We start from the raw sequence: 12847 nt of genomic DNA on the forward strand, positions 1-12847 counted from the left end.
AGTTTCTCTTTATAGAAGCAGGATACCGCCTAAATAAATACCAAATAATGCACTTAAATTATCACCATTTTTGAACCATTAAGAAATTAATAGAGCTAGATAATGATCAAAATAGGTACTAATTTCACAGAGGAGTCAAATACCCATGTCTTCGAATGGAAGTACACAATCTTACTGATGAAGTGTTTTTATTTTCAAGAGTTAGAGTCCCATTCAGCCTCCAGATCTAAGTACCAAATCATAAGAAACATAAGGGTAGAGGACAAATTAAATACCATGACACCATGGTATCTAGGAATTATTTTAGTTCTTAAAATAAGACAATAAAATAATTTTAAAATGCAAATACTCATAAAATACATCCTGTTGTGCAGAAGAAGTATAATTAATACTGACATTGAGAACACTAAAAAAAAAAAAAAAAAAAAAAAAAAAAAAGGCAGGGAGGACATTCATCTCTCAACCTTGAGAGAATAATAGGGTCTGGGATTACTCTCTGTTGTAAACAACTTGAAAACTGAATAAAATATATGGAATTTCATATGTAACTTATATATAACTTTCATATATTAGGTAACAGGCAGCACAGGGCTGTAATCCCTGAAAGAAAGCAAACAAATGAATATAGATCTATTCATGGTGTTTTTCTAACCTGATCTTTAATAGTTTGAAACAACACTTTGCTTAATCAAAACCTAGGATACCCTCCAGCTGTAGAACACAAAAATATAAGCATTTTTATAGGACAGATATATACTAAACAACAAGAAAAATGACTGGGAAGGAAAGTAATACATGAGTAGATAAGTGAACAGAATTTTTAAAAATATGATTATCGGGGCACCTGGGTGGCTCAGTCGGTAAGCTTCTGACTCTTGATTTCAGCTCAGGTCATGATCTCACAGGTTTGTGGGATGAAGCCCCACATTGGGCTCCATGCTGGCAGCTCAGAGCCTGCTTGGGATTTTCTCTCTCTCCCTCTCTCTGCCCCTCCCCCACTTGTGTGCATGCACATGCACTCTCTCCCTTTCAAAATAAATAAGCATTTACCATTATCATTACATCAGACAAAATCAGGTTCACCTTATTGTTATATAAAACCCAAATTTACAGGGGCTCAAACACCTAAGTTTTGTTTTTTATTTCACTCAAGGAAAAGTCCAGATTTGGTATAACCATTCAATGAAGTAGTTAGGGACCTATATTCCTTCCAAATTTTGAGCTCACCATTATGTATGTGGCCTTCATCTGTATACTTTTAAATACTGCTGGAGCCCTGCCATTATGTCAACATTCCAGCCAGTGGTAAGGAGGAAGAACAGGAGGTACATTCACTTCAACATAAAGTGTACCTACAACTTACATTTATATCCTTTTGGTCAGAGATATTGGTAAAGGAGGCTAAAACAGAGTCTGTATTCTGGATGGTTAAGTATATTTTTAGCTGTCCTACCTTAAAATCAATGATTGTTTTGCAGTATCAGATGAGGAAAACAGGTAATGGAAGGAACTCTCAATCTCTGCCACAATTATAGAATTACCAATCTAGAGACTGGGAACTAGAAAACTAACTAGACTGAAACCAGAAAGCTCAGCAATCAATATTTCCAAGCATGAAAAAAAGTAAGACCAACTAAAGATAAGGTACGGGGGAATGCAATAGTGAATAAAGAGGTTAGTGGCCCAGGAGCTAAGTCTATGAATGCTGAACCCCTCAAAGACCTACTTTGATCTTTCACTGGATAAGATTTATGCTTTTAAATAGAAGAAGTGACAAGTAGGAAACACCTTAAATTACCCTTGATATATAATTCCTTTAGATTAATTAGAACAAAATGAGGGTATTCCACTTCATGCAAGATATGTGGGATGTACTTCAAAAGCATTTGGTGTACAGGGATACCTTTTATCTGACGGAATTAAGATAGTCTACATAGAGCATCCACCCACTACCCTAGTTCTACAGGTAAGGATCCTGAGATTCAGGAAAATGAAATGACTAACTCAGGGCCAGAGAACTAATAAGTTTTAATACTAGTACAAATGACCCTTGAACAACATGGTTTACAATGGGAGGGTATACTTACACACAAATTTTATTCAATAAATACAGCACAGTGCTATAAAAGTAATTTTTTCCCCAATGATTTTCTGAAAATTTTCTCTCATTTACTTTATTCTAGAAATACAGTATATAATACACATAATGTACAAATATGTGTTAACCAACTATTATTAGTAAGCCATCCGGTCAACAGGCTATTAGTAGGTAAGTTTCTGGGGATCAATTTCATAAGTGGATTTTGAATGTGTAGGGGTTGGTGTCCCTACACCTACCATGTTATCAAGGGTCAACTGTACTAGATATAGAAACATTTTTATTTCCATTACATGGATCTTAAATCTAGCTAAATATTGTCTTGGCAAAATCTAGTTATTCATCAAATTTTAGCTTGCTCAACCTTGAAAAGATCTCACTCAGTACATCAATTTAGAATTCTTATATTCAGGATCTATGCAACATTGAGTCAAAAAGCCAGTTTAACCTACAGTCATTCTGTATTACCTAAATTCTACATTTTTTTAAGGATTTTATGTGTATGTGTTTTTTTTTTTTTGAGAGAGAGAGCATGTGAGCGAGGGAGAAGGGCAGAGGAAGTGAGAGCGAGAGAGAGAGAGAGAGAAAGAGAGAAAGAGAGAGAGAGAGAGAGAGAGAGAGAGAGAGAGAGAATCTTAAGCAAGTTCCATGCCCAGCACTGAGCCTAATGCAGGGCTCAATCACACAACCCTGGGATCATGGCCTAAACCAAAATCAAGAAGTCAGACGCTCATCTGACTGAGCCACCCAGGCACCCCGAGGATTCATTTTTTGAAGCTTACATCTACATTTTTTTAAACTTAATAGTAAAACTGTGGTAATTATTTAGAACAGACAAAATATTTGTTCAGTGAGGAGAGTTTTATCACTTTTTTTTTTTTTTTTTTTTAGCATTTCTAGTGCATGGTGATAATAGAAGCAGGTTGACTTTAGTCAGGATTGTAAATAATTTTAAATTTTCTCCAGAAAAATTCTTGCCCCTTCCCTCATTTCTTGCATCCAGAGCTGACCTCTCCCATACCCTGGCCCTTGCTTGGAACTTCCCTGCGCTCTAAACTAGTTGTTACAGACATGAACACAGGCAGATCTCAAGTCCAGCACTATCACCAGTGGGGCTGGGTAATTCTCTTGAATCAATAGTATTCACATGACCAAGGTAAGGTATGAAAAAGTCTAGCATGAAGCAACCTCTACATAGTCCATCTATTTGGCAAGGCTTCTAGCTTAGACAATGATAAATGTGAGAAGACAAAAGAGGAAGGGGGTCACTGGCTCAGCCAACACATTCAGGTGAGTCAATCCCGGCAACAGAAAGGGGTGATATCTCATACTGTGAACAATCAAAAGTATAGTGAGCACCTGGGAGGTCACTGGTAACAGTGACAAACACAGTTTCAGTGTGGTGGTAACAGGGAATCAAACAGCAGGGCTTTGAGGAACAGCTAAAAAGTGAAGAAGCAGAGACAGCACTTTAGAGAATCTTGAGTAGGAGTTGGGGAAAATAACAGAGCTTCTTTCTCTAACCCTAATCCTCACCAGAAACTGGTATTCCTTCAAAGAGAGGCTAAATGACCAGCTAAAGGCAACTCCCCAGCCTATACACTTTATCACTCTCTCGGCCTCAATGGACAAGTGACCAAAATATCTGCTACAAATAAAAAATGTTTTCTCTGAACAGGCTTTTACACCATTCACTTTATTCTGTCCCAAATTTCCATCTCATTGTTTAAATATAACTACAGCAAAATATCCTTTAAATATTAGTCACTTACAAATGTATAAATCCTCAGGTATTTCGAGACCTGCTTCTCCCAGTCTATTAAGATTCATAAAGTATGATTTTTGCCTTAAAAGATTTTGCTTCACTTTTTACAAATTTCAGTAACTTTAAGAGAACTATCATTTTAAGGGGTGTGTTGGGGAAATACACTTAAGAAATTTAAAAGGTTTTAATTTCTATGCCTAACAATGTTTTTAAAAACTTTAAGAAAGTGTGACAAATCCTTTGTATTACTTCATGAAATACAATGTCTTTTGCCACCTTGCTTTTATATGACTAATTTCCTTTGCTGAGAATTCTCTCCCTATTCTATAGCTGCCTATTTAAGGGCCACCCTTCTTTCAAAATAGAGCTCAAAACCTATCTCCTCTAGGAAGTCTTCTAATCAAATTGTTCTCTCACTTCCCTGTAATAGTCTTTCTATGGCACTCAATATAGTTGGTCTTGGCATTGGAATTATTAAAGTCATTATTCCGTAAGTCCATGGTAAACATGGAGAGCACAACGACTTAATCATTTATCTCCTATTGAAACCAGTACACCGGTTTGCAGAATAGATGCTCCACAATGTTGATTAAAATGAATCACAGCCATAAATTTAAAGTGAATATACAGGGCTTTAATCATGTTTTCTCAACTTAAATCATTATAGGCTTTGTTGCATAATCTTGAGCTTATCTTGGGTTAACTGGCAACTAATTAAAAAAAACAAATCATATATAGGAAGAGATTTATAGTTTATAAAGTGTATTCAGTCTTTAATCACTGAACAATCAATAAATAATTAGATGAATGGGAAAGAATGGCATGGTAGTCATAAATTATAAATGTAGTTTATACACTCATATCATGGAGTTGTTATAAAACTGCCACCAATGATTTTATGTCAACAGACTTGGATTGCCCTCTTATTACCTCTCTGACCTCAGGAATATTTGTTATTCATAAGACACAACTCCCTCTTACGTACTATGCCTATCTTACAAAGTTTCTGTCAAGATGAAATGAGATAATGGAAAATAATAGCAGTTTAAATTATTGAGAGGTAAATATTCATTAAGAAACTACACTGTGTTTTTGCTTAATCATCACAACAATCCTATGAGGCTGATTATCATTCTCATTTTTATAAGGGAAACTTGTCACAGAGAGCTTACATAACTTGCCCAAGGGCATACAGTTATTAAAAAATGGAATTAAACTTTGTTGTCAGATAGTCTGACTCCAGAGTTAAACCTCTTAGCCAAAATACTAAATTGCTAACTCAGTGTCAGCTCATTCCCTGAGATTTTGTAAAATTTGATTATGTAACATAACCAGTTTTTTCAAATTTTAGTATCTAAAATTCCTACCCACACATATAATAACAGATATAATAACAAATCTATTCAAAACACTCCATAAAAATTAAAATAAAATCTAGGCAAAAAGCAATCTGTTAGAGGATTAATTTAGTAAACATATTGGCCTAGGAACTTGCAAATTACCTGCCTTCTATATACTAACCAATTACGCTCTTCAGTGTGTGTGTGTGTGTGTGTGTGTGTGTGTGTGTGTGTGTATTTATATATACATACACATAAAGTTGAATCTTAAAAAAACCCATTAGCAGTTCACCTAGAGGGTTGGTTGTTGTTGGCAATTCACTTCAAATCAAAAATTAAAAACTGAGCAGTTAATCTTAGTCCTTAAAGAAATACAAAATCTGATAGATTCAACTGTTTTCTTTCCAATTTAAAAAATGTTGTCATAAGCCATTTACTTAGATTGCTTTCTATACGTTTCCAAAATTTTTAAAGGTTTTACTTATTTATTTTAAGAGAGAGAAAGCATGAGCAAGGGAGGGGCAGAGAGATAGGAGGGAGCAAGAATCCCAAGCAGGCTGCACACTGCCAACATAGAGCCCAAAACCTGAGCCAAAGTCTGATACATTCAGGTGCCCCTACCTTTCCAAATTTCAATTGTAGTGTCAAATTTGGAGAACAACACTGCCATCCAGGGATAGAGAACTCAAAGTGCAGAGCCATAAAACCAAAAACTTAATGCAGTAGTTAACAGTTGGCACTGAAACACCCAGCTATACTACAATCTGCTGTGAGTGAATTACTAACTGTTCAAATGTAATTTGAGTACAAAATCATCAGATTATAAAGATTATAAATTACACCACATTCTTAAAAAGTGAAAGGATTCCCCAAAACTTCTCTTTTACCCACTCATTCAAGTAAGAGAAAGGTGGAGCATTACAATCACCTTGTTAGTACCAGCCCATAACTTTCTTTTTTTAAAGCACTTCACTAAGATAAGATTAATCTACAAAAAACTGTACACAATTAACACACTCAACTTAATAACTTTGGAGGTGAGCACAGTATATACCATGAAGCCATAACCACACTCTATTCCATTAGCATATTCATCATCTCCAAAAGTTTATCCTGCCCTCTTTAATGCTTTTTTTTTTTTTTTGAGGATAAAAACATTCAGCATAAGAACTATCCTCATAGCAATTCTTAAGTATATGATATTGTTAACTATAGGCATTATGTTTCATAGTTGATCTCTAGGACTTATTCATCTTATATAATGAAATTCTGTACCCTTTGACTAATACCTGTCCATCCACATTTCCCTCACTCCAACCCCTTGCAAACGCCATTCCAGTCCTTTCTTCTTTGAATATGACTGCTTTCAATTCATAATGTACATATTCAATGTTGTATTTGTCCCTCTGTGTCTGGCTTATTTCACTTAGCAAATGTCCTAATATCAATTGTTACCCAATATCTAATGATAGAAACAGAGATCAATGGGCACGTTAGATAAGGAAAAGATTGATTTAAAAATTTTTTTAAAAGTCTTTAGAGAAAGCATGAGTCAGGGACAGGAGCAGAGAGAGAGAGAGAGAGAGAGAGAGGGAGAAAGAGAGAGAGAGAGAATCTCAAGCAGGCTACTGCTCAGAGCAGAGCCAGATGCAGGGCTCGATCCCACTATCCAGAGATCATGACCTGAGCCAAAATCAAGCATCAGATGCCTAACTGACTGAGTCACCCAGGTGCCCTGGAAAAGATTACTTTTTAGTTAATTTTCTTTTCTCAAAGAAAGTGGCCTCAATTGTGTCCTCTACCCCTACTCCAACCTATACATTGAAGCTAAAATCCCTAAAATGTTGGTATTTAAAGATAAAGTCTTTAGGGAGGTAACTAAGATGAATGAAGTCATAAAGGTAGAGCCTGAATCCAACAGAATTGGTATTCTTAAAAGAAAAGCAAGAAATACCACAAAAGTCTCTCTCCAGGTGTGTCCATTCGAATGGCCACATGAGGACAAAACAAGAAGCGGCCACTGCAAGCCAAGAAGAGAACTTCAACCAGAAACAAACATGATGCCACCTTGATCTTGGACTTGTACCCTCCTAACTCTAAGAAAATAATTTCTGTTGTTTGAGCCACCCCATATGTGTTATTTTGTTATGGCAACCCACGTAGACAAAAATAGTGTGATTTGACAAACTTTTGAGAAACCTAAAAATGGAAAACTTGATTCCCATCGAACATGTTGTTGGATCCTTACTTCCACTAATTGGAACACTGTAATAAAGAGGTAAGAGGTCTCACAGTAGTTGCTTTTAATAATAGAATTGTTCTTTCATGTATCTGGTAGCATTTAACTGATCAGGTCAACACTTCAGGAATAAAAGGAAGAGGTGTTTTCATGTGTTGCTTTCCAGAGACACTTGTACCCTGATTAATACAAATACATTGTTATTACTAGAGGAAATGCATGTAGCTTAAAAGAGCAGGTTAGTAGAATCATCTTTGCAAAGAATCAAGATAATTTTTGAGATTGTACCATCAAAAGGGGGAAATGGTTTGACTTGTTAGCGATGTATCAGGGACAATGGAAAACTACTAGTAGTTTAAAATGAGCATCTAAGGTTGCTAAAAGCTTATAATGTATGAGAATAGTTTTTACAGAAGAAATTTCAAGTCAGACTATTGTAAGTAATATAAAAAATGAGGTGCTGATGAAAAAAAATTAACTTCTGTTGGGAGTTACGGAAAGGATTCTTTAAAAGGACTGATGGAACTTAATCCAGTCTTGAAACGTAGCCATTGAGAAAGCAGATCTGGCATGTGGAAAGGCAAAGGAGAGAGCCTGGGCCAAGAAAAGGTAGAAAACAAACCTTGAACCTGAGAAGATTGAAGTGTTGGACAAGAGGAGTCATCCAGAGAAAACACTACAGGGCCTTTAAGAACTACAGACAAACTTCATATTAAGAATACATTTTCTGAATTATTACGGAATCATAAAAACACCTTGTCCCAAGTTAAAATACATATTTTCCATAAAGCTCTACACTTATCTTTAAAATGCCCTTTCCTATGTACTCATGTATGGAGTGCCTACCACCTACCTAGGTTGAAGAAGCCATTACATTCCAGGAGTTCAGCTTTAATGAAGAGAAACAGATGACTAAGGAGACAATTACAATTTAATGTATGGCTTATTAATGGCAAAACTACCTTTGTGCAACATTATTCAAAGAGGAAGTCAACCATCAATGATTTGTGCCCAAATCACACAATAAACTAAAAAAAGAAGAAAAAAAAAACAACCACAATACAAGTCTGGGTTAATGTAATTTGAATACAGAATCATCAGTTAAGAGCACGGACTCTGGACACAGCTGTCTTTTTTGGACAGAGGCGCCTAAGGAGGCCTAGCTTAAATGTTCTTTCATCAGTCTTGAAATTGTCAATTTTATCTGTGAATTTGAGTTTTGTAAGGGAAGTCCAGTGTGACAATGAAACGTATCTCAAGGGTTTAGTCCTGGGTCATTTTTGGTCTTGCCTCCCACATATTCCAGTTGGATTCTCTGGCTTCCCACTTTCCTGCCTCTGCTCAGCAACTGCTGCCATCTTGTTACAAAACATGCATCCTACCCTGAGTCCTGGGGTACAGGTCCCAGGCACCTGTAAAGGTCTGCACTAGATTCACCAATATGCTTGTGCTTGACAGAACACTACATTACATACCAAATAAAAACAAAGGACAGGTCAAGAAACACCATGCAAGACATGAAAAAAAATAAAGAAAAGAAAAACACCTTTTTCCTACTTTTTCAATGAGGGGTCTTACATTTTCATTTTGCACTGGGCTCCGCAGATTTATGTAACCATCCCCTCAGTCCTGTGGCAGTGGTTGGCCCCAGCTAGGAAGCTATGGGTAAGACACTTGGCTCCTCCGAAGTCAGTTTCCACATCTGTAAAATAAGAATAGTTCCTATCTCATCGCATGTCTGTATTTTGGAGATAATTCATGTAAAGCTTTTGCCCCAGCCTCTGACCCATTTTAATGATCAATATTACCAGGTGTTAAGTATTAATTCAAAGATTATCTAATTCAGATTTACTCCTTAATGTCTCTTCAACCTGCAGGCAAATACTTCAAACAGTCATTCCCTTAGGCAGTTGCAAACGTGCTTTTAAAGTTTTCCTCAAATGTTCAATTATTTGTTTCCTTTTCTAAAGGGAAAAATCTATTTAAATCTACTTAAACAGCTATTACTATTATTATATTAGTATTAAATCTATTTAAACGTTCGTTACCTAAATTCAAACCTTATTACAGTGTGCAGACAAAATAGGTCCACGCTTCAGCTATAGTATGAGCCTGGGGGGCGGGGGGGGGGGGGCGTTGGGGAGAGCTGCATCTAATTAGGGCTTCTTGTGAGAAGCGCAAGAATGTTCACAAACCCCAGATAAAAATTCGGTGCAAAAATTGGTCACTCAACTGTTCCTTTCATAAAACGTCTTTTCACTCCCCACTGGGACACAAAAACAAGGTTTTTAACAGCCGAGCCAAGTCTACCAACAAATATAATAAAATAAATAAGCATCTTAAAAAACTTCCACATTTGCCAACAGCTCGAGCCTCCTCTGAACCACCTGCGCAGGCTCGGTTTCCATAGGAACGTGCAGTTCCGGCGCGTAGCCCTTCACTCCGGAAGTCGTTCTCTCTCACTCCCGTTCTGTCCCTGAAAGAGTCAATCTCCCTTCTCCTCAAGTGTCGTCGCGGAAGGTTGGTCGGTGAGTTTTGGGCCACAGAGCGTGCCGTAGAGGGGCGTGGCTACGCACCAGCGATTTGATTCGCAGAGTTCACGTGCTGGTCGCAGCGCTCCTTGAACCCACCATGGCTCAACAGGGGAGTCTAAACCTCAATAACGAGGTAGGCGCCGAGGTCTGGGAAGTTGTGGGACTGCCCTTTAGTACCCTCCCTCCCCCCACGAACGGCTCTTTGGGTCTTTCTGACAGGCGCGTGGTCTCCTGGGGGCGAGGGTAAGGAGTGCGGCTGAAGGAGCCGCTGGATGGGCCCAGGCAGGTTTACCGGAACTCGGAGCCTGGTCACAGTAACTTCCCTTCACGGTTCCGAGGTGGCTGAAGCAAGAGACCTGTCTCTTGCCCTTGGGCCCCATGAATTTTTATCTCTGAGACGTTGGGAGTATCATTTAATCTTTATGGTAACTGTCCGCGTTTGTAAAACGAAGCTCTTGATCCTACTTTCTTCGCAAGGATGTTGTGAGCAATTAATTGGAATATGGGAAGTGTTTGCACGGTGCTGGACAGCTAATAAACTCTCATTAGGCGTTACCTGCCTTTTATCGGGTGCTGAAAGTGAAGGCGGGAGGTTAAGAACTCTAGCTTATACTAAGAGATTGCTGGTCTACAGTGAGATCGTGTCGTTTGTAAGGAGGTACACTCAATACCATGTTTCTTATTGCAACTACTGTCCCATTTCTCTCCTTTCATTTACAGCAAAATTTTTAAAAAGGGTTGTTTATACTTGCTGTCGCTAACTCCCCTTCTCTCGTTCTCTCTTAAATTCAGTCTGAAACCAGGTATTTGCTCTTATCACTGCTAACGTACCGTGTCTGTGTCACTAGGCTACCATTTCTAGCGCTATCCCCTTTCCAGTTTCTGGTTCTATTTAAGGAATCATAAGACATCTGAAGATTTAAAGTAAGCTGGAGAAGCAAGAATCAAATGAGGACCTCCCAGCTAATGCAAAGGAGGTTTTTTATCCTGTATTCAGTGGCTCTGTGTTTGCTATGAGCATGATCTACTGTTCACCTTGCACAGTTGTGTGTAGACATACTTTGTATTTTCAGGCAACCTGTAGGTTGCAACTCAGATAGGAAAGGGTAAGCAGCACCCGCCTATGGTATAGAATAATGCCCAGAAAGACAAGTAGTGCAGAAAAGTTTCCAAAGAAGGCTAAATGAAGTGATTATTCTTTGTCTTTAAGGATCTTAGACTGGCATTGCAGTCAGTGATTCACTGAAGGGAAAAAGGCATTCCAGGCAAAAGGACTGGTGTAAACCAAAACGAGATGGTAGTAGGGACCCCCTTGGGTAGTATAGGGCTAGGTAACTCTCCATTGATGAGAACGTGTGGATGAAGTAGGAAATTAAACTAAAATATATTACATACTGCCCTACTTCCGGGTTAATGAGTCTAGATTTCACTTGGCAGTGGAGTACAGATACATTGAAGGGGGAAATCCTGAAGATCTTAGCATATATTTGTAAACATACATTATAATTTAAAATAAACGGGAGGGAAAATTTACAAAGGGAAAAACAAGCATAGAGTTGTCCATATAAAAATGAGAAATATCCTGAAATTTAAGAAAGACAGCCAATTACAAAATATATTTATATAGCAAATATGACAGATAAATGGCTAATGTCATTACTGTTAAATAGTAGTTAGGAGAAACCGTCTCATAGAAAATTGGTAAAAGAAATGAAATAACTCCTCCAAGGAAGAAATGTATCAGAAAAAGAGTTCACTATCTTAATCCATTACTTTTTCGTTACCGTCCCATCCCAGTCCAAGTTATATCTCTGACCAGAACTGCTTACTAGCCTTCCAACTATTTTCCTTGATTCTTCTCTCCCTCTAGTCTGATCTCCATAGTGCAGCTAGAGTGAGTGCTCGCTTCAAAATAGAAATCTAATCCCATGACTCCCTTGCTTACAGCCTATTTGACGGCTTCCTGTTGCTTTTGGTAAAAACCTGCCTAAACAAGACCAGTCCCCTCTCCCCCTTCTAGTACACCACTGCCTCCCTTCCCACACCCTACTTCAGCCTCACTGGCCTTCCTCTACTAGGAAGCGTCGCACTCTTACTCCTCCTTTGCGCGTATTCTCCCTTGTACCCAAAACTCCTTTTCTTCTCATTAGTCCATTTCATATTTCTACTTTACTTGTTATTTTCTCAGGATAATTGAGTTTGACTTTATCCTTTTATCCCTTCTATAAGCGTTTGTAACTCCATTTACTTTTTAGCTCTTATAATAGTTGGCTTAGGGTATATGTGTGTGAATGTGAGAGAGGTTTCTTATTTCCTCCATTTATCTGGAAGCTTTTTGCTCACCATCATATCTTCACTACCCATCTGTTCAGTAAGTAACTCGAGCCATCATTTTTATGATTCTTAATAACTTAGATTAGCTCTCCCTAACTGAGATTTAGGAATTCAGGGATCCAATAACTGCCTGAAATTATGTGTAAATTGGTGTTTATATGTGTGTCTCTGGGTGGGTGGGGGGGGGGGAGTCCACAGGTTCAACAGATTCTCTCTCTCTCTTCTTTTTAACTTTACTTATTTTGAGAGAGAGAATGTGTGAGCAGGGGAATGACAGAGAGGGGCAGAGAGAATCCCAAGCAGGCTCGATGCTGTCAGCCTGGAGCCTGACACAGAAATGAATCCCATGAACTGTGGGATCATAACCTAAGCCAAAACCAAGAGTCAGATGGTTAACTGACTGAGCCATGCACACACCCCAGATTCTCAAATGTTTATAAATCTCTGGTATTATTTTTGTGATATTGATACTCATTATCTGTGCAAAATTTTTAAGGCTTTTTCTTTTAATAAATTATGTGGCCGTCTAATTTATAG

At 37.9% G+C, this 12847-nt stretch overlaps 1 protein-coding gene and 1 long non-coding RNA gene across 3 annotated transcripts in view; one reads left to right on the forward strand and one right to left on the reverse strand.

The window, feature by feature from the left end:
• LOC113604521 (uncharacterized) overlaps positions 1–9871 on the reverse strand; it is a 75173-nt gene extending 65302 nt beyond the window's left edge. Inside the window, exons 1-3 of one of the 2 annotated variants that reach the window (XR_003426474.2) lie at positions 9491–9871; positions 9021–9144; positions 2874–3540 (exon numbers count right to left, since the gene is read on the reverse strand). This is a non-coding gene — a long non-coding RNA (uncharacterized LOC113604521). Of the gene's footprint in view, positions 1–2873; positions 3541–9020; positions 9145–9490 lie in introns of those variants that run through there. The other variant, XR_008297374.1, reaches the window with a different exon arrangement.
• Positions 9872–9923: 52 nt separating this feature from the next.
• SRFBP1 (serum response factor binding protein 1) overlaps positions 9924–12847 on the forward strand; it is a 66274-nt gene continuing 63350 nt past the window's right edge. The window contains exon 1 of the mRNA XM_015072467.3: positions 9924–10109. Within this exon, the coding sequence (XP_014927953.1) occupies positions 10074–10109 (36 nt within the window). The 5' untranslated portion in view covers positions 9924–10073. The remainder of the gene's footprint in view (positions 10110–12847) is intronic.

The sequence above is a fragment of the Acinonyx jubatus genome, chromosome A1, assembly GCF_027475565.1.
Source record: "Acinonyx jubatus isolate Ajub_Pintada_27869175 chromosome A1, VMU_Ajub_asm_v1.0, whole genome shotgun sequence".
Taxonomy (NCBI): domain Eukaryota; kingdom Metazoa; phylum Chordata; class Mammalia; order Carnivora; family Felidae; genus Acinonyx; species Acinonyx jubatus.